Genomic DNA, 22,926 nt, shown 5'->3' with positions numbered 1-22,926 from the left:
ATAATAATTAATTTCAATCTACACAAACCTGAATAGTGGTCTTCACACTGCTGGAGCTTCCTTGGAACTTGTCGTTGGCAGGATGGCCACGTATGTTGGGCGTGCCGGCGAGGGTGTTCAGGGCAGATTCCGATATGGACATTCCGGAAGTGCGACCGTACATCGGTCGTACGTCTGTCTGCATCGCGTCGGTTGTCGGAGTGTTGAGGGCAGAAGCAGACGTCTCCTTAGCGGCGTAGGACAGTTGCGAGAGGCAGGAAACAGACCAGGGTCTGGTACCCTGAGAGCTATTGCGCTTTCCACGGAGAATCACCTAGGAATAATAAATGTTTTTAATCATAGTGAACCATATGAACCAACCTTCAAGTCATTTTATTGTAAACATTGGCTAGAAAGACAGCAAAATTTTATGTGATGTTTATTTATTTTATTGATTCGCAAATAATGTCACATTTATCACACTTAAGCGGAAAATATTGTTCTACCCGCTCGCCCGATTGGTGCTTATGGTGAGTGTGTATTTAAAATTTTCTTAAAAAATAATTCATATTTTAGGAAGTTATAGCGATTTTTATAGAAGTATTAATTATTTGATTTTTACCCACTATGTTAACCTGTCACATTGTAGCGATGCCTGCATAAAATGTGTTAAGTGTTAGATAATTACCATTCAAACATTTAATCATGTTTATATCAAAGTTTGCTATCTGAAAAACAGAATTCAGAATTCCAGTCACGAGCCTCAAATAACAAAACCATATCGTAGACAAAATAAACTAATTTTCCTTAATTATTCAATCCACAAAGGGAGTTTATAATCAGTACTACAATCATGAATATTTAAGAATGAATAATACCTTGGTGCTGTGGTTGGTTGGTGTAGCCGCATTGATACTGTGTTCCTGGGAAGAAGTAACATTGCAGTATGTGGCAACACTTGGAGACAATTCCTCTGATGTGACCGATTGGCGGTCGCTGTCTCCCGTAGTGTATTCACCTGATGCATCGCAACTATCCAAAACCTATAAAGAAAAAAAACTGATTTACAAGGGTAAATAATGAATATAATACAATATTATCAAGCCTAATAAGGTAATAAATCACGGCAAACTGCCGAAAAACGTTAAATAAAAGGCAAGAACTAAAACCAAACATTTTTAGAGTTGATATTTATGCTCTGCCTGTGCCTTTCTTGTAGCCATTTTTTGCCCATTAATTAGTTGGAAGTGGTATGAGTGTAATCTTAGTATTTAATTATGAATAAAGCAATTCAATAAACATAAGATACTCAGATTGCAATAATAGTTATAGAAAAGGTTAATTTTAATTTCGTAGACTGCATCATACTAAATGTCAGTAATTTGTCGATAGGATGACAGTTTATTGGAAGAAATCATGTTAATATAGTTTTAAATAATTTAAATTCGTCAGACTTACTTGTTGCGAAGATTCTGATGACAAATCATCCGGAGTATTCTGTTGAAGCCATTCCTTGATACGAGACATTTTATTCTGGTTTTGAAAACCGGTTTTTGAGGAATCATTCAAGTTCAAAGGTTTGAAATTCCGTACCAATTTTGATTTCTTTTGCACTGTTTTCGGTAATCCAAGAGATATGTTGTTCATCTCTTGCGCCTTTTTCTGGACCATTTCGTCTGCTTGATTTACCAATCGGCGAATATTTTCCGGTGCTGATTTGATTTCGGTAATCATCTTAACTTGGTCTAGTTTGGCTTCATTAGTGGGATCGTCATCAAAATCCAGTTTCCTTACAAAGGTGTTTGTTTTTTCTTCAGAGTCCTTTATTTCTTCGATTTGTTCGAGGGATGAAGTCATTATGTCTGTATTTTCAGTATTGTTATCTTTTTCGCACACTGTGTAGGTCCACTCGTCTTCAGATGTCTCTTCTTGGGACTTGTCATCAGTGCCGGATGCTCCAGATATCATTTGGGTGTCAGATTCCGTATCAGGATGTTTGAAATAGTACACCGCCAAGTTCTTGGATTTGCGGTTCGATGATGTGAACTTTGATTCGTTAACCTTCTTAGGACGCTTTACAACGGTTACCGGAGTTGGCTGATCTTCATAAAAGGAAGCGTTCAAATTTTCAGGTTCTGAAATGAAAAAATATAACATTTGACAAAAGCCTTAAAAAGGTATCAATAAAAAACAGTACTGTAACTTTTGACGTGCTTTTTGTTACAAAAAAAAACACAATATGGTTTTGAGTGCTAACATAAGTTTTGTTCGCATTTTTCAAAATTTAAAAATGAGCACCAAAAGTAAAACAAAATGGTAAAGGCTATCTGTCATTCTAAAGAAAATTTTCTGCTATACAAGATATTGTGTTTGCTATTACGTTGCATATATTATTAGATTTTATTTCTAGCCTTCAACATGGAATGTCAAGTAGAAGAAAGTGAACTTTTTCGACACCTCCAGTTTGCGTTCAATCAAAGGATAAAAGGAGAAAACAAATAAGGAGAATATATTATTTACTAATTTGTTGTAAAATAATAAAGGAGATTTATCGGGGTCGGTATTAAATAAGAACGCCTTTCTCGAAAACTTCCATGAAAAATTCATTCAAAACCTTTTTCATAAATATGGTTGTTAACATAAGCTGTGTCTGCTTTTTTCCAAATGAAGATAAGGGACACAATAAAAAATGCAACAAAATCAATAATGTATTTTCCTTATTTGTTTTATCCTTTATTCCTTCGATTGAATGCGAACAGAAGGAAGAGTCAAAAATGCTCACTTTTATCTACTTGACATTCCATTTTAAAGGCTTGTAATTAAATTAAATAATATAGGTAACGTAAAAGCAAACACGATACCTTGTAGAACAGAAAATTTTCTTTATCATTTTGTTTTACTTTTGGTGCTCATTTTTAAATTTGAAAAAAAACTGCTATAACTTATGTTAACATCTAATATTATCTTCTTAGAGATTTAGATATTTGAAGAAGCCTCAAAACATCTAGACGTATGTAATAACAAATCAAAAGGATAATTAAAAAACCTGAACGAAAAGTTAATATAATAACAAAGTATGTATATAGATTTGTACCTAATCCATCCACACAATCTAAAACTGCCTCCGTGACAACCTGGTCGTGACCATTTATGACTTCTGATTCTCCGCCATTGATTTCATCAAGAACTGGCATTTCAAGATTATGTTCGTCCAATATTCCGTCACAGAGAGGAAGTGACGCCATTATTGCATCATCATCAGCGATAGAACCCTCCGTGTCAGCTTCCGAGCCGGTTGATATTTGGTTGAAGGAGGATCCTATATCATTGCAGTCATCGTTGTCATCCTGGAAATTAAAAAATGGTATTTTAATACTTGAATACAATATTGTTCAGATCAAACTTTAATTGCCACTTTGGGTCAACAGACAAGATACTGGTAATACTTATAATATTTAACACCTTGGCTTAAAATAATTTAAAGGATTGAAAACAAACATAGAAAAAAGAGTTATATAATTTCAATAACAAGAAATTCTTGTGACTGTTAAAACATAAATCTTGATTAAATTCAGTACATAAGTATATATTTGTCCGGATTTTTTTTTAATTCACCAAATATTGTTATTATAACATTAAAAAACCCCACCACTTATCCATTATTATTGTCACCCACTTATCCAGATCTGCTTTAAAGGTCTTGGGCCTCTTTTCAGATCAGTACATTGCAAAAACAATTTAAAAAATTAGCTTTAACAACCGGTAATTTATTATTTCAAAAGATTTGCGTTTTTTTATTTTTTGAATTTACATTGTTATTATAATGGCTCGCAATGTAAACTTATTGGGAAAATTTACTATGGAAATTAAAAGGTTGTTTCAAAGGTATTGCTTTTAGCAATAAGCCGGCCGAAGTACATTTTTTGTATTTTAAGTTTTGAAATAAATAAAACTGGATAGATAAATACTTGATTAATAGATTGATGAGTGGATCAGGCCAAGAAAGAAAAAAAAACTGTTTTTATTTGTAAGTTTTTAAGAGGATATATGATGCCAGACAATTTTGATGAATAGGTGGTTGAATATTGTTTTTCTGACACTCTCTCGCAAACGCCTCCCTGATACTGTGCGAAAAAGACAACTGCTTGTCGGACTAATTTTGTCTGACTAAAATCGACATTTCGCTGTTCTATTTTCCACACCCCAAAACTGAAACGATTTGGTTATTATTTTCAAGAAAGAGTGCAATTTTCTGTGTCGGTACACTTTTACTGTTTTACGAAATTATTTATCGTATTTGTATACCATACGTCCGAAGATGGCAGATTAAACTGGGTGCTTTTATGGGTTTTTGGATGGTCCTAGCTCCCATAAGAAACGATTTATCAAAAAACCAAAAAAGACACGCCAATGGTAAATAACTATAGTACGTAAAAAAAAAAAACATTGCTCTAGTGCCATAATCTAGGGAGAAAATACAGGAATACGTCTGTATAAATAAAAGTAAGACGGCATTTCCTCTTAAAGGATAAATTATTGATAAAACTTAATTTTGTTTACCTTAAACAAATACATACTAATACCACTTTCGGACAAAGGGATTTTGAGTATTATTAAATTAAAATCTATAACCTACTTCCACTATCTATTAAAACAATTAGTAACGAGAAAATGTTTAAAAAGGCTGTAAAAAATGGATAGTGGAGCTAGGTAGAAGTAAAAGGGATTGTCTCATTCGCTCAAACCAATATTGAATCAACCGCTCCACAAGCGTATAGCTTATGTAAGGTTTTTGTTATTTTCATTGTGCCTTTTGTAATTTATTTTATTTTATTTTATTTTATTTAGAAAACATACAGTCATACAAAATAAGTACTAAGAACAACAATTTTTTAACATAAAAAGACCAATTAAGTTTTCATAAATTAAAAAGATATAAACATTAAATGTGACAAAAAATAAAAAATAAATAAGAATTTTAAGTGAGAAAAGGATAATTGTTGACATTTGCGTTTTCCATGGAGGTAATAAATTAAAATAAATATAAACAATATAGATGTACATTTATACCTAGTTTATAAAACTGTCTGAATATTTTGTTAATTATCTCTGTTTATTAAGTTAGTCTTCTCTGTTTATTCTCAACTGTAAAAACATTTCAAAAAAGTATATTGTTAAGTGTCCTCGGCATGGGTAACCCCAGTGAGGTTACATTATTTTTATTATTGTTTATAGTTTGTAAGAGTAAAATATGAGTAAATAAATAAATATATATATAGGGCACATTTCAAAAGAATGATAAATGTTTTCCTCTGCAAGGGACAAGAACCTTATTTTTAATTACGAGGTTTCCCTGTAATTTGAATTATTTAATACCTAAAACACATACAACTTTAGCTCAGAGAAATTTCTCTTTTGTGGTCCCAAGTATTAAATTCTCCAAAACGAAAGCCATTTTTTAGAAAGTTTGGATTTTGTCTAAGGGAAGAGACCATTGCAGGAGACTGCCGCGTTGCATAGATTTATATACTGTTTATCGTGTTCAGATATTCATTAAAATGTATATTATTGTAATGAATTTTATTTTGGCATTCTTTAATAATGTGCATGCTTCCACTTTCCATTGTTATGTGCCAAATCAACACAGGGCTAACGGATGAGTTACTTAGAGTCCGGGATACGTTATTCTTTTTTTGTACTATGGATCTTTGTATGAATAAATAAATAAAATAAATTAATTAAAAAAATAAAAAACATGGAAATACAAAATTTCTAAAATAATAAATGAATAAAAAATAAATACTTAAATCCACAGATTTGGAATAACCAGTGATCGGTTTCTTTGCTTCGCGACATCTTCAAGACTGCACTGAATCTGGTCACGGATTATTCCAAATTAGTGAATTTAAGTAACACTTGTCTTTTATTTCTATTGTAAATTACAGTAAACTTCAATAACTCTTTTTATTTGGGAAAAAATCTAATATTTACCTCAGAGAAAGACTCCTCACTAGATGAATTACCGGCATAGTTGTGCAAAATCTGGAGATCATCTTGTGGACCAATCAGGCGAGGGTGTTTCACTACCGGTTCATCATCACTATCAGTCAACTGTGACGGTTTTGTCAAACTCTGAAATAAAACAAAATAAAAACATTAAATCTACCCTTCCAGGCACAAAATGATAAATAAATTATATAAACAAGAATGTAATGATCAAAGGAATAAAGTGTCAAGATATAGTATGAAATAGAATGTCAATAGAAGAAGCCGCAGCAGACATTTGAATGATGTTATATTCCATACATAATGGCATCGATAGACCTTTCAAACAAAGAAAAAAATTGATATCTCACACACATTTTGTTTGATTTAAATTTAAAGATAGGAAGCGCTTAATAAATGACCTTAAATGATGCTTGTATATTTATTTTAAACAAAATAAATATACAAGCATAGAATTAAGAATAGTCCTTAAATCTATGTATGCAAATACTTACACACTATTTTTTTAAACTGTAATGAAGTTATTAAAACGGATTTGTCAAAAACAACTTACTTTATAAGTTTTCTAATAGATTCAATTCTCTATTTGCATAAATAGGTCAATTATTAGGAAGCAAACGTTTGGTAAACATTTCGTAATAAGTGTTTAAAATAGTTTTCTAATAAATCACTGTATTATATTTCGTAAGTACACATGCGTTCTTAATTTAAAACAAAACTAAGTCACTTTTAAAACATAAACATGCGACGCGCTTGTAACTTCTTTAACGAAATTGTAACAAAAACTTCTGATTATTTTAACATAGCAAGAACATACATTCTAAAAACCAACAAAAAAAACTGAGGTTGCCAATAAACTAAATAAATATAGTTAAATGCCCTTTATGTCACATTACCATGATGTGAGACTTCTGAGAACACTGCAAAAAATTTTGACAGTTATTCTTTGAATGGATTGCAGAATAACAGTTTTGACATTTAACCGTAAAGAAACCGCTGAAATAATACAATGTTAATATTAAACATTCAATAATTATCGATCTTTTGAAGATGAAAAAGAAAGTAAACCGACAAGTTATCAATGCAGAGAATTAATATAACTTTTTTAATGAAAGGTCGCGAACTCCCGCGATTCAAAAATTGAATAACATTGCAGAGTGTTGCCCTTACAATAAGTATTAACTGGCTGATGTTAAAAAAATATAGTACAGTACCTATCGCAGGAAAATAAAATGTATTTAGTGTTCAAAAATGCCTGTTGCACTAAACATGTATATTTTTAAATATAAGACGATTCTTGGATATCAATCTTTTTCGTGCTAAAAACGACTTAAGTACGAATTTACTTAACCGTAGATTTACGAAAATCACTCCATAAGGAGCCTAATTTAAAACTAAGAAAATAAATTTTAAAAATTCCTTAAGATAATAATGTCTATGCATTTATACTGCTTATAAGCCGTCGTTGGTTAGTTGTCTTGATAAAATAAATAAAATAAACTTCCGGAATAATTCCATTGTTTTTCTAAATAGGTTCGGACACCCACAAATTCAAAATATTGCAAAGAAAAGTTATTTAAGCAATTTTAAGTATTGCTCTGGTTATTTTTAATTTAAAATTATTTATTATTGAAATTTATAATATCACTTAAATGTATAAATTATTTACATCGCCACTAAAAACGTAAAGGCGATTTTACTATGGATTTTTAAATAGGTTTTACCTGTTTACAATCAATATGTGTACATACCGTAAGAGTTTATATTATATATGAATACAAAATAAATCTGAATCAATCATTGCAAATCGTAATACACGCCGTTTTTCAAATGAGTGATGAAATTTTATCATACAAATATAATAAAATTTCATCACTCATTCGATAAATTCAGTCCAAAGCCCCTAAAACTTAAATCAAAACAAACAGCCACATATTGCAACATGGCGATGAAAAGATGCTATTAGCGTTCCGCTTTTGTGGTTGAATAAATAAATAAATATAAGCGATGGATAATATACAAGGGAGATACAAAATGAACGCTTAAATCAAAGTATTATCCATTTTATACACAAATGAAAGAATGAAATAAAAGAAAGTAATCATTCTCAACAGAAATAAATCACAATAAACGTGAAATATTTTTTGAAAAATCGATATTATCTTCAAAATCAGAGTAAAAAAAAAACATTAGAGACAAAACTTATATTAACATTGGTAAGGGTACATAAAAATAACTTCAATATAATTTAAATACAAGATTAGTATAATAAAATATGTCTTGATTGTGAAGTATCTATAAAAACTACCATAGTTTTAAAACTTCTACCTAATTACTTAAAATGAATAATTTATTATTTTTTTCAGTTAAACTTTACACGATGATTGTCATTGGTGTATTAATTTTATATGAATGACATAATTTTATGACTGATAAATGAATATATTGATCAAGTTACGAGCATGTTATTGGAGGTAATAGTAATGTCCATATTAAGTTTATCATCTAGGCATATTAATAAAATACGATAAAACCAGCAAAATGTCAACAATGTTTGAGTATGTTCAAATGCTTGCAGACTGGCTTGATTTCCTCCCTAGGGAGTTATTCATGTTAAAATTTATTTCAACAGAGAGGGAAAACATTTTTGAGAAGGGAATATGGAAGTCTAGGCAAATGCCTGTAAATACAGGGCTTATGACCTGTCATTAGCTGGTTCTGCAAGCATTTGGACATACACAAACATTGTTGAATTAACTACCTGGTAAAAGAAGAAGTATAAATATTGGAAAATTGTTTTCAAGCGTTGCCTAGTAGATGATTTGGTTCAGCCGGATGAATCTCACCCACGTGATGGTTTCGGCTCTTTTACTTCACCAAAGTCAACAGATGGAAGAGTTGAGGAAATGTGGATGTTCAAACATGGGCAAAATGGTGAATGTTAGACAGTGTGTAAAGTGGCCACTTAAACCAGCCAATGATACAAAATGAACACGATGAGCTAGTGATCGATGAAGAAGTTAAGTGTTTTTTTTTATAATTGTTTGTTAATGGACGATTATAAAAACGAAAATTATATCGCTATGATTTTAGCGTTATGATTTAAAAAAAAAAAAAAACTGAAATTACTCAACGTGTGACGTTTCAAGTTCTCTTCCGCTTCAGTTCTGCCAATTGGTCCGTTGACAGTAAGTAAACTGGAAATCTCCCACAACTCTCTTATCGTTGGTTGATTCATATGAACTAGTGATGTCGTTCGAATTAGTTCGTTTTTATGAAAATATTTTTAATATTTTCTTTGTATAATTGAATGCTATAATTTTTAACGTGCGTAAGAAAAGAAATCTGGTACCAATTTCCCGTAAGGCTGAAGTTCCGCATTACAAATGTCCTCAGAATCAAAATATAATATAATGCATACTCGTAACAATATTTTGGTTACTTATATGTATTTACTTGTTACTATTGTTATAGTTGTCACTTTTATTATTATGTATTTATACACGTAAATTGAGGCTATACTGACAGAATGCATTAAGTCAACAGTTTTCATACATATAAAATATTTTTTAATATAGGTGAAAGATGATGCTTTCAAATTTTATGCTATGCCTAGATCTTTTAAAACTTAAAAAAAATTGTGGGTGAAAAAATGCGTTGAAAGAATAAAAAGCTTTGAATGCGATTATCTCTGAACATGTTTTAATGACTTAATGCATTCTGTCAGCAAAGCCTGGATATATATGAACATATGTTTGATTTTATTCCTTCATATTTATGTTCAATGTATATTTTAAAGACAATTTGTGCCGTTTATGTAAAAAAAATGAAGAGAACGAAATTGCTAAGTTCTAGCAATGAAAATTTTCAGATTCAAAGGTAAATTGAAGAAGTTTTACTTGGCAATCCAGAAGTATTTTTTTAAACCGGGCTGGAATTGACTAGGAATTCAAATATAAGATGGCTGTTCTAGACCGTTCGACACTTCATCTTGCATAATTTCTATGGGAGAATATGGACAGAATCTTAAATGTCCATCCGGTTCACACGGAAAATGCAAGCCTATAAACAATGGAGAGCCATATCAAGCATAAACATCCAAGGGTCCATTGGCATCGCCAAGAATCTTGCAAGCAGTGGCTTTAAACTAATGGAGACGAGTTAAAAATAAACACAGCAAATGGAAAGCGAAAACGGCGACCAACCAGAAAAATAAAATAAGTAGGTACTTAAAGTTAAGATGGATCATATTTATGCATAGTTTATTTAGAAGTCACTTTCTTGCTCCATTTTATGTTCGTTATAATTTAAGCTGTATCGAATCCGATATTAGATTGTATTTAGCTGTACTGAAAAAAGTGCCCAAACAGGGGTGAGGCATAATTATTTAGTAAATAGCTATATTCTGAGAGGCGTCCGTAACATTTATTATTTCAACAGCACAATTAAGTTGATATAATTTAAATAACTTTTGATAAATGTCGGTATCGTACATAAAAAATGCAAGTGAAAATGAATTCCTGGTAAGTAATTTAAATCTTCCGTTAGTATCGACCAGGAGAACAAGAATATCAGAACAATATCACATACAACATTCCAAAACAAGACAAGGACAATCGAGACTAATAAATCAGGGACTGAAATTATATAATAAACTATCAGACAAAACCAAACAAAAGACTCAGACAAACTTTTCAAAAGGCGTAAAAAATATAATTATCAACAACAGAGTTTAAATAAAAAATGATATATTATTTTTGTAAAATGAATGTCATAATAAATAAATTTAAAAAAAAAAATGACATCTTATTAATGAAACAAAACTACTGAATATTAAATAGATTGCTCCGAAATGTTGAGATTCATAAATTTTTCAATAAGCGCGAGCGCTTTCGAGAAAGCATCTTCACGATTAGTGATAACTTAACCCAGGAATTTTATTAATATTTGTATCAAAATCAGTAAACATAAAGCTTACAGACAAAATACCAATACAGATTTTTCAAAGTGGCCATTTTTAAATACCTACATTTTAAAGTAAGACCCGGTTGATATAATTACCTAAATAAGGTTCACTGTCGTGAGATAGGATTATTGATTTTTCAAAAAACTTTCCCGAGACAAAGTTTGAGAGTTCCCCAGAAGATGCAGCACGACCATTGCAGGTCCTAAGAATGCCGGAGTTAATGACGGCAGTGCAAACCGCACATTCAGACTGCTTGGAGCATATTATGGCATCCACTTAATGGATTTACATCACACGGTGTCGTCACGTTCTGCACCACACGTGTTGGTTGTGATCGTGCCTAATTAGACGTCTTAATACTCAAGATCGCGAGTCCAGTTCCACCAAGGTGCTCTAGAGATGATTATTGGGTACGAAAAAACAATCGACGGATGATGAGAAATGTATTTAAACCACAAAATGGCAGCATTTATCGCCTGTTCCAAGATTTAACAAACAATATATCAGAGCTTGTAAAATTTCAAACAGGCGATAAACAACTAGACCATAAAACTGTTGATGAAAGAAAGACGAACGAATATCAGTTCGATACAAAGTAGACTATTAAAAGGTTACGGAACTCAACCTCTAGCCGTCCCTTGACGGAATTTCAAAGGATCTGTTACCACTAATGCTCATAGCTGTCTATCAAATGGAATATCTTTAAAATGGTGTGCATGTTTCTCTCGGAACCAATAATATTATAGAACGCGAACACGTGCTCTGTCTGATGACATTCGACGATAAGAAATGAAACGGGTTAAGACAAGACGCATTATTATCATACAATAGAATGTACGCATTTGCAAAAAATGCATTTAAGCCACACGCCCGAAGACGCGGACAGGCGGACACCGATAAGGTTTCAGAAAAATTAAATTTTAAAACTTAGTCGAAAATTGAGAATCCGCTGTATATAAGTGTAGTAAAACATAACATATTTTAATTCAAGTGTTTAACGACCAGAAAGGATAAATAAACCCCCTTGTATGTACGATAGTAAATAAACGTGCATTGTTGAAGAGGAAATGTAACTCAATTTGGACAACAACCACAAAAAAGTCATTAGAAGTGTGTGCTTCACGTCGCGTGTTTGGTAAATAATTTTCTCTCCCATTGCATACATGACAAATGAAATTAATGGTATGTATCTGCAAGACCCTTCACCCTGCAACATTTCCAAATAATCGAATCCCTTCAGAATCCTCACAATACCCACTTAGTCCAGTATTCGGGGTGAAAATACTGCATGGGGGAACGTAAAATAAAATTAAAACCCCAAGGACCTCTTAATAGCGGAAATATGTATATGAACCAATAACATATTAGAGTAAGTGGCGAACCCTTAAGATTATTTTTAAGCGAATATTGCAGCTGCATTGAAAGGGAGTGAGTGATACACGAACAAAATTACTCTAAATGAATTCGTTTTAACGTTCAAGAGTACAATGAAAATATTACATAAAAAAATGTACAGAATGTTAATATTTTATTCAAATACATTTTAACGTGACCGAACAATTAATTAAATAAAACATTAACCCCGAGCCGAGATCCATTAAGTTTCCTTTAGGGGGAGTGAGATAGGACCATGACAAAAATACCACTTGACAAAATTCGTTTATCTTTCTTGTAACCAATCTAGAGATAACGCCTTCGACACTATCTGATGAAGCACTTGCTGAATGGAAGACTATCTTCGGTGGGCTCAATGTAAACAGAGTCCCCCATGGTATATTTTGTTGATATGCAGTGAAGGGAAATCGATAGATTTGGGCGGAGACAGAAAAGTAAAATAGGGGTGACTGAAGAATCCGAAACGATAGTGAGAATCATAAATTTTTTCGGTTGAATAGTCGAGGTCGAAATATTTCACTATATTTAGAAATATTGAGAAACGACAAATCAGAAAGGGAGAGGAAAGCGATAAAGTTTCCAAAAATAGAATCTGGAACGCTGATATATATACATGGGTGCGTATTCGAATGGGAAGTTGAAATTTTTCAGAAATTTTATATACAAAGTAAAATTAAGTTTTCTGTACGATAAATATAATATGTTTACATTTTTTTTTTCTAAACATGTTCAATTTCCGGTTACCGATGAAAATAATTTAAATTTTCATACAAATAAACACATTTTTGTACCTATTTAGGTACAAATAAATCGATGTTAGTTTATACCGTCTCGATATGTACCGATGATGATATTGTCTACAGTAAACGTTGATAAGTTCTTCCGTGAAATTAGGTAAAATAAAAATGTCTCAGTGGATTTATTTTAGTTGACGTGCATCAGATGTGACAAAGCTTATCTGCGAGGCAAGCATGCAAATTGATGTTGGCGCCGGAGAAACTTTTCCAGGATATTTTAGCGAATATACCAAGCGGAAAATTTAATAACATTCAAACACAAGTTCCCGTCAAGCTCCCAGGCTGTCTTCCAAAAAGAGGGAGGACAGAGGGAAAATAGGAAAAGAAAAACATCTGGTGTAGAAAAAACATCTAAAAGATCTGACGAACAAAGAAAATAAATGGAAGAAATAAAATTGTATCTGTAATACATTCATGTTCATTAAAAATTACAACAATTTAAAACAACCGCTGACTTGTGAATATTGTACAATACGTCAAAAAATATTATTTTAAATCGCTGGATATGAGCATATTAAATTTACACTTACACTGCAAGAAACCGAGAAATGATTGCAGAAACAAAAATAATGCATTTATCTAAAGACGAGGTGTGTTTAACAGTCCGCGAGGCGAGAGAGAGGAAGAAATTATTATTGCATTGGCTTGTCAAATTTGTCACCGTTACTAATAACGACCGGTGTCTGAAATCTACAACTCTCGCCGTGGAGGAGAATTACTGTTCACATCCGGGACATATTTATAAGCCATTGTTTGGTGGAAAGAGCGCGATTTATGTTACGTTCAACAGCGATGGACGGAAATGAAGAATTTATCTTAAAATCCGTCCACCGAAGAAAATTTTACGTCTGAATGAGATGAAAATTAGTTTACATACTAGTAATAGTTCTACATTATCTCTGGTTTACATTAGAAGAAATTGAGTAACCGAAAACACCTTTCAAAAAAAAGAAAAATATTTTGATAATACAAGTAAAGGTAGGTACCACGCTTTTACATAAAACGGGGCGGAAATAACTAGACAAGAAAAACCAATGATACTGTATACAATTATTAGAATTATAACAGTAATCTAACAGATGTAAAACAGAACGCATAATTCCTTTTCATTCGAATCAAATCTTGGCCATTTTGTGTATACCTTTGTACAATAGAATCGCATGTTTTTACTGTTATGTCTGTAACTCGCTTTAATCTAATGTTTATTATATCGTTCGTCTATTTCGTGAGAACGGTTATTCATGTGCACAGAGGACCAAAGAATGAAGGCGAAATTAAATAAATCAAATGAAATATTATGTCTCGTGACGTATCACAAGAAACTATTTCCATTATCGAATCTTTCATTTTGTACAATGAAACCGGATCAAAATAGAGCAGAGAAGTTCTTTGTTGGCCTGAATATGTTTTAATATCGATTTATGAGTTAAACTGATTTAGTAACCATTCTTAGAATATATAAAGACAACTTGAACAAAAAAAAACTCATACCACTTTCGAACAAAGGGATTTTGAGTATTATTCAACTAGGATCTATAACCTACTTCCACTATCTATTAAAACAATTAGTAACGAGAAAATGTTTAAAAAGGCCATAAAAAAATGGATAGTGGAGCTAGGTAGAAGTAAAATGGATTGTCTCATTTGCCCAAACCAATATTGAATCGATCGCTCCACAAGTGTATAGCTTATGTAAGGTTTTTGTTATTTTCATTGTGCGTTTTGTAATATAAAAAAAAAGATGTTCATTTATACCTAGTTTTTAAAACTGTCTGAATATTTTGTTAATTATCTCTGTTTATTAAGTTAGTCTTCTTTGTTTATTCTCAATTGTAAAAACATTTCAAAAAAGTATATTGTTAAGCGTCCTCGGCACGGGTAACCCCAGTGAGGTCACATTATTTTTATTATTGGTTATAGTTTGTAAGAGAAAAATATGAATAAATAAATATAACAAAGAAAATTTTCTTTGTTGATCTCAATATGTGTTATTTTCAAAATGTTAATATTATTTATGTCCCGAATTGAGTTATTGTAACTCTAGGGAATGTAATTCAATGTATTATACTTTGTGTTATAAATAAAAAATTTAAAAAAAAAAAAATAATAATAATAATAATACAGTGTATGTAGGGTAGTATCGAAATAGTTTCTTATCTTTTCAAAGTTATTATCAAAGCAATTTAATCAATACAAAATGAAATCAGCTAGTCCGGATACTGGAAGACGGACATGCAAAGGGCGTAACTATCTGGTGCCAACACAAGCCTACAGCTAGCGCTAGTTTGAAGGGAACGGAAAATATAAATACATACCTATGTTACGTTCAACAAACAAAGACGGGCGATTTGAGAAAGTCACGGTATTTAAGAACTAATTCCGGTGATGCAAGTGTCAAAACAATAGCGACTTAGGAAAAAAGAGAACAAACGGACGGTAATACGTTCCAATTTGACTTAATGGAAACGATTTTACTGCCTTTCTATATTAAGAGATTTGTACGTTATTAAAAAAATGTTTTTGGCATAGAATTAAGAATAGTCCAGAAGGAGCGTAGAATCATATTTGAATACATCGGACTGTGTCAAATAATTCCCCCACTATGCCCTACTTTCACCGCGCGCATTCGCGATGTCACCGCGCAATGTTGCACGATGGGATAAAAAATAATCATAACACAAATGTAAGATAAAAAAAAGCAATCTGTTAATTACTCTAAAATTTTATTGTGCACGTGGAAATATAGATTGACACAACAGAATCAATAAGTAAAGGGTCATTAAATAAGAGTAATTGAATTAATGAACTTTAAACTTAAAATATAAAACAAATTTTATTTGATATAAAACGGATATTTTTATATCATGTAAATAATATTTGATGTTTTGTAGATAATGTCGGTCAAATGTCCACAACAGAGTTGTTTAATCCGAGGTCCAATTTTTATTATTTCTCTTATTAGATGAGCAAAGTAGGGTAAAAAATTTTACTACCCTGGCAAAACTAACAAAATTTCCATTTTGTTTCTTTGACAATCTGACGGATGGAAAAATAATTCAATTTTGAAGTAATGCATTTGCTACTTAAACATTCGTTTTCTAATTACACATGAAGTGTGATACCATCCTGTTTCTTTAAGATCCTCGCAGTATTTTTACACATTAAAAGGACACAACAGGGCATAGTTGAATTCAAATCAGGAGTTGCGTACTGAGCGACGTCTACAAATAAACTAATGGGTCAAAACGTACACCTACTCATTCATGAGTAGTTTAGTCGCCTTCTGTTTGATGTGCGTATGCGTTTTCTAGACTATTTTTAATTCTATGGTTTTTGGTGTATTAATAACAACATGCCAAGTTATTAAGTGTTACTAAACAAAACATTTAGGAAGATTTCAGATGTTACACACGATGTGACTATTTCATTGAGATATGCTAATAAACACGACTTGTCTCGAACACGCGATGCAGAAGTATTGTAAAATTATTTTATCTTTACTCTGTACCTAATACCGAAAGTAAAAAGTACGTTACATTTTAATTATAACGATATTAATGGCGCACAGTGTGAAGCCGGTTGTGTAATCTCCTCGATGAGTTTCATTACTAAATCCAATTATTGCAACGAAATAAGAGGTAACAAATATTGGAAGGGCTTTCAGAAAAACATTTCACATTAAATTAAACAAAGACCTCCTCGGGGAACAACAAATCAACGCAGAGAGAAAAATGACGAACAGTATTGAGATGAAGGTTAAGAACCAAGAAACGGAGAAAGTCAATTATTACGGGTATCGATAACCCGCTAATAACAGTGTATACGCTGATGATGCAAGAAAAGATAACTTCGGACGTGCATACAAATGGAGAACATGAGTCAGCTAAACACAGGTAATTGAAATTGCCGCAATGCATGTTGTAGTGCAGTCAATATAACAATGTGGAACTCTGTACCCCTGACGAACTGTTAAATGAGAATAAGGCCCACAGAGATGAGCAATCTCGAGGTATTTTAATGATTCGAGTATTGTTGCAGTTACATATAGTAGAACTTTCTAAACACAGATGGATTTTGCGCCGGAGAGCGGAGGCTTAGATCTTGATTTTAATACCAATTCATTTAGACGTGGGGGAGAAAAAGCAAATGGAGGAATATGATCAATTATAACAAAAACACGAAAATACGTAATAATTCTTCTTCGACGTCTTTCTCAGTGCGGAGCCTCGTAATTTCCCGGCATGACAGGCACTACTACTACTACTACTACCATCACGCCATTTCCCCGAAGGGGTAGGCAGAGAGAATGAACCGCCACACACGTCTATCATGGCATACATTCCTAGCTTCTTCCACATTCATAAATCTTGTCATACATGCCCTTCGGTTCTGTCTGCTTTTGACATGACCAGACTTAAGATTTTGGTTTATCTGATCATGCCACGTCTTCCTTGGTCGTCCTCGTCTCACGTTACCGTTCATTTTCGCCATATATACTTGTTTTACCATTCTTTCGTCGTCGATTCGTTCTACGTGACCAAACCTTCTCAGAGACCCTTTCTCAATCTTATCAATTATACTTGACTCAGATTTACACTCTCGCCTGATTTCATCATTCGTAACCCTGTCATACATTGATTTCCCACACACTCGTCTAAGATATTGCATTTCAACGGCGTTCACTCGGATTTCATCCTTCCTCTGCCAGTTCCATGTTTCACTTCCATACATACATAAGTGTTGTGACTAAAACTCCGTTGTGCACTGCTAGTTTAGCTTCGATTGACATAGTCCCGTCAATTTCATTACTTGGTCGATCTTTCCTGTAGTAACTACGCCAAAAATCACCACAATACAAGTATTCACGTGTCCTGTATAAAATAATTTTACAATCCAAGGAATAACGCCAGGTGGTTGTTTGACAGCGCAAAACACACTAAAAGAACATAATTATATATTATGTAGGTACACACGATGTCCGCTGCACAAGCAGCAAGTATGCAACAAGAAGAAATCGATCGGTGAGAAATAACCGCAGTATTACCATTATTGTTGGGAAGAATGCGTTTGGGAGAAAATTGATTAGACACAACTTTCTAAAAGGACAAAAGTTTATCAAAACTCAACACGCTTTGCGGTCACACGGTGATCAGGATTTTTGGATAGAAAATTCACGATACATGAAGCTTGAAATTTTGTTGATCACGATGAATCCTTTGTCCGTAATGATAACACATCTGTGTCTATATCTGTTTGAACACCATAAAGATATGCGAGTGGGGGCATATACTCTGTAGATAGTAGAATTGTTGAGGTAAGTAATGAAAAAATACGTATGAAATTGTACTAGACATTAAAGCATATGAAATCGACAATATTTTGAGTTCGTCCAAATTTTTGTAGACAAGGACTGGATTCAACTCCCTGGGGAGCTGTTAACATTATCATATTACAACTAGTCTAGGCATCTACAGGGCTTATGACCTATAATTGGCTGGTTTAAGTGGCCACTTTACACACTGTGTAAAATTCACCATTCTACTCATATTTGAACATCTATATTCCTTCAATTCTTTCATCTGTTGATGTTTGTGAAGTTAAAGAGCTGAAACCTTTATTTATGCGGGTGAGGTTAATCTAATTGAATTATTTCACCTACATACTAGGCAATGCCTGCAAATTTTATTTTTTCAATTTCTATAGTTCTTCATGGACCAGGTGGATTTATCAACAATATTTTGAGTTTGTTCAAATTTTTGTAGACAAGGACTGGATTCAAATCCCCTTAATTCTTTATCAGAAGGGATATAGATGTTCAAATTCAAGGCGGGATTTGAAGCGTGCGGGTGCGGTCTCAATTTGGAACTAACACTGTATTCCTCCACTGTCATACTGGGAAATTAGAAAAAGATGATTGTGCTGACCATGTGTATTTGATTGATCACAAATTGACAATACTGCAGTGAGGGGTACAATGAAAGCTTTTAAAGTTTCTTTGTTTTGTTGCGGTTGATTGTAAAGAAATATGAAATTTTCGCTTAGTTAGTTTTAAAAAAATTGATATTGATATGCGAAACTGAAGACAGACTCAAGTCTTTATGAATCCTTTCGGGAAAGGGGTGGATGCTTTCTTTGTATATTATATTTTATAATATGGTATTGTCGTGGTTATATTTTTTTAATTAGTATGTAAATAATGTGCTTGCAACGCGTTCTTTTTAACCACCTGGAGAGCGTTCAGAATCGCACGGCTTTTCGATACTGGCATTTCGAGATTCTAGAAATTTCGAGAACCTCAAGTCTCTAATGGAAGCCGTAATTGCAAATCATGATACGTGTACATGCAAATATTTATGTGAGAAAGAAATGGAAGGAAGGCAACTAACCACGAATTGAAATGCCATTTATTACGCGCTTGTAACGCGTCTATTTAATTATCCGCCATTGGTTGAAGAATGGTTTAGAAATAAGTACTATATATGCATTATAGACAATTTTGTGGTCGCGTAGTAGATTGCTGATCGGTTCTTATCCGATCTATGCACTGTACGCTGTACGCTGTACGCACGATCCAATCCAAATAGCTAAAGCTAAGTGCTTATTCTATACCATTAGCATGTAGGTAGGTGTACTGTGTATAATAATAATTTATAATGAAAAATGCAAATGGTACCACAGACGAAAACTTAGATTTTTGTCTTGTCGAGACGAGAGGCGGCCTCGCGGTGTAGTGGATTGGATTCCTGGCTCGATTCCGAACGAGATCACAAAATTAAACTTGAGTTTATGCAAGCTAATTAGAACATGTAATTAATGTTTTATTTCAATTATTTATTGAAAATTCTTGATGGAATTCCACTGTAATGATGTAATAACTTATATTTACATATAAGTTATTAATTTAAAAAATACTTGGTACACTTCCACTTATTTATTTTGACCAATTAGCGCTTTCACCCTCTAATGGGCATCTTCCCAGTCTAAAGATGCTGAAAGCGCTAATTGGTCAAAATAAATAAGTGGAAGTGTACCAAGTATTTTTTTAATTAATAACTTATTTGTAAATATAAGTTTTTACATCATGTAATTAATGTTTTGTATTAACCCACTCGTAGTTTAGTTCTCTAGCATCCATGGGTAATGTAGACTTCTGTTTTTTTTATGCTTTGTAGCCGCAAGTCGATTTATGGTCTAGCTTCTATCTTTTTTTTTTAAAAGTCTAGAATTTCAACCGTCCGTGCGCTCAGTAGCTGTAAGACTTGTTATAATCTAACTCCTATTTTTAAAAATGTTTAAAACTTTTTTTTTTTTTTTTATATTATTCAAACTCAAAACTTTATTGTAAAATAAAAACATTATGTAAATGGGGGATAGATTACTTACCGTTCATGCTTTATCTAGTTGAAACACGTGCTGTAATCTAGCTCCTATTTGTTATAATTGAAATATATCATAATAGGAAACGAGGAACTAGAATCCCAATCGTTCATGCGGTCTGTAGCTGCAAGACGTGATGGGATATTATTTTATTGTACAGCGCCCTTGAAGAGTGCTGGGATATTAATTTATTGTAATGGGACTAAAAGTCCTGTGTTGAGATAGGACTAGCAATTAGTTGACACAGACACATGAGTATATCACTACAAATATAGGATCAGTAACTTAAAAAATCATTTTAAAAAACTCATATATATGGCACATCAATATGGTAAACCGTAAACTCAAACATTCGGCAAATCATCAAGGAGTTTCCAACTCAAATCCCTCCCACTACGGAAAATCCAGTCGTTAACTCCTTTCTTGAAAATAGTTTTAGTCCTTGAGAGCTTAATACGCTCTTACAAAATATTGAACACTCTCGGGGCGATATCAGAATATTCGTGGCATCTTTAGTTTATAAAAGTCTAGTTCCTAGTCTGGTCTATATTTTAAAAATTCACCAAAAACTGAAAAAAAAGAGCAAGAGAATATTACCCATAAAAAAAAATAATGATGTAATGTAACCCGCAGACAAGCATCGGCTTTGCGGGAACAACAAAACAATTATGTATGTTATTTTATTGTAAAAATAAATAAATATTCATAAAAAAATACTCCAAAAAAGATCCTTAAATTATGCATATAAATACAACAATATTGTTTCGTGTAAGCTAGTAAGTAACGGGGAAAGAACCCACTTATTCTAGATTACAACCTGGATTCACCTGTCATCTTAAAATATAAGCCATTTCGTTAATATTTAATTTCAACACGATTGAATTTGTAGTTACATAGACCGCTTCAAACATACCACCGGGAAAAAAAGCGTTGTACCAAAATTCAATCGCCGGATATTGAAGAAGTAAAGAAATACGTGACGATATGCGTAATGGCATCGGTGATGGGTGATGGCTATCTGGGTGAAGGTCAAGTGGCTGATGATTGACTGCTTCCAGGAGTTGGGATGGAGAAAGTGACGGGGGGCGGGGACCAGCAATTAAAGGGAGGCGTACTTCATAGATCAGAATTGTAGGAACGAAAGTAACTGAGCCGAACAAGGCCTTATGTCAGTCCGTTGAAAAGTTTGATAGATGAAAGCTGTGATTACAGTGGCGTCTTATGTCAACGGGTAAATAGTAAGATACAAGGTTCAGGGGTCAACGTGATATACGAGGATGCGTTTTAAAAACTGTTCGGAACAAAAAAAAAAAAGTTTTTTCTGAGACTTGTGAAATGACTATCTGTGTCCGTTATGGCTGACTAGAATTTCCAAATAAATCAATCAGCCGAGTCGATGTCCGACAGAGAATGGTATATTTCACACGTATCGTTCAAATCCGCACGGCACAGTAAAATTAAGGTGTATTGACATTCTTTATATTATTTTGTATTTGTTTAAGGCGTTTTTTTTTTTACATTTTTTTTGCACCACAACGGCCAGGAGGCCTAATTATAGTGGTGAATTACATCACAGAGCACCCAGGATTGAGAAAAATCACATTTTAATTTTTGTGTTCTCACCGGGAATCGAACCCGGAACCTTCCATGCAAGACGAGTCAAGCGTCTTGACCACTACACCACGGAGGCCGCTGTATTCAGCGGCGACTATCAAATAAAAAATCCTACAGGAGGAATTCGAGTGGAGATTAGCCGGCCTCATGGCAGTGGCAATCCAAAAAAACAAGTGCTGTTTGTAAACATTCGAAAACAAACTTTTTTATACACAAAAAAACATCTTTCCATTTTTTTTGCAAATGCTTTCTTTTCGAATACAACCCTGGGAGATCTATGAATAAAACATTTATGTTCCTAATTTTTTTTACATATTTGATTGAAGATTTTAATATCTACGAACACGCACAGCGCAAAGATCTATATTTCTCTGAAAACCGCACGTAAATCGGTTAAGCGGTTTAGGAGGAGTACGGTGACATCACACGTATAAAGGAATTATATATATAAAGATGTATATTTTTTCGCTGATGTAACGTAGTATATCTATCGTCGTTGTAAATGCTCAATGGGTGTATAAATAAATAAATAAGATTAAAAACATAAAATGTTTGATTACTTGTTGATAAATTAAGTACATTTGTTTTAATAGTTTCAAAACACAGCAAATGCGGCAAACGAACTAATTGGATTGCAATAAATCCAATATGTTTAATGATGATTCGAATTGGTGCATAAATTAAAAAGCTAACGAATTAATGATCAGTGAATCAGCAGGCACACGGTTCTCGGTAGACGAAGTTGGTAAGCTGATACTAAGGCCGAGAAAAGTGCATGCAGGGACAACGACC

The 22,926-nt window shown here is 32.9% G+C and overlaps 1 protein-coding gene and 1 long non-coding RNA gene across 11 annotated transcripts in view; one reads left to right on the top strand and one right to left on the bottom strand.

Annotated features, from left to right (window-relative positions):
- The window catches only part of klar (klarsicht), a 732,252-nt gene that overhangs the window by 67,669 nt on the left and 641,657 nt on the right, over positions 1-22,926 (bottom strand). For all 10 annotated transcript variants that reach the window (XM_088237010.1, XM_088237009.1, XM_088237011.1 and 7 more), the window contains 5 exons: positions 5,971-6,111; positions 3,074-3,326; positions 1,438-2,114; positions 858-1,022; positions 29-313 (listed from right to left, as the gene is read on the bottom strand). In XM_088237010.1, coding sequence (XP_088093136.1) covers positions 29-313; positions 858-1,022; positions 1,438-2,114; positions 3,074-3,326; positions 5,971-6,111 — 1,521 coding nt within the window. The remainder of the gene's footprint in view (positions 1-28; positions 314-857; positions 1,023-1,437; positions 2,115-3,073; positions 3,327-5,970; positions 6,112-22,926) is intronic.
- The window catches only part of LOC148274505 (uncharacterized), a 152,678-nt gene that overhangs the window by 50,466 nt on the left and 79,286 nt on the right, over positions 1-22,926 (top strand). The gene's annotated exons all lie outside the window — the stretch shown is intronic.

This window comes from Micrasema longulum, unplaced genomic scaffold (genome assembly GCF_059751315.1).
Source record: "Micrasema longulum isolate JH-2025_06_02 unplaced genomic scaffold, ASM5975131v1 h1tg001635l, whole genome shotgun sequence".
NCBI classification, from domain to species: domain Eukaryota; kingdom Metazoa; phylum Arthropoda; class Insecta; order Trichoptera; family Brachycentridae; genus Micrasema; species Micrasema longulum.
The sequence above is the reverse complement of the archived record's forward strand: the minus strand, read 5'-3'. Positions and strand labels throughout refer to the sequence as shown.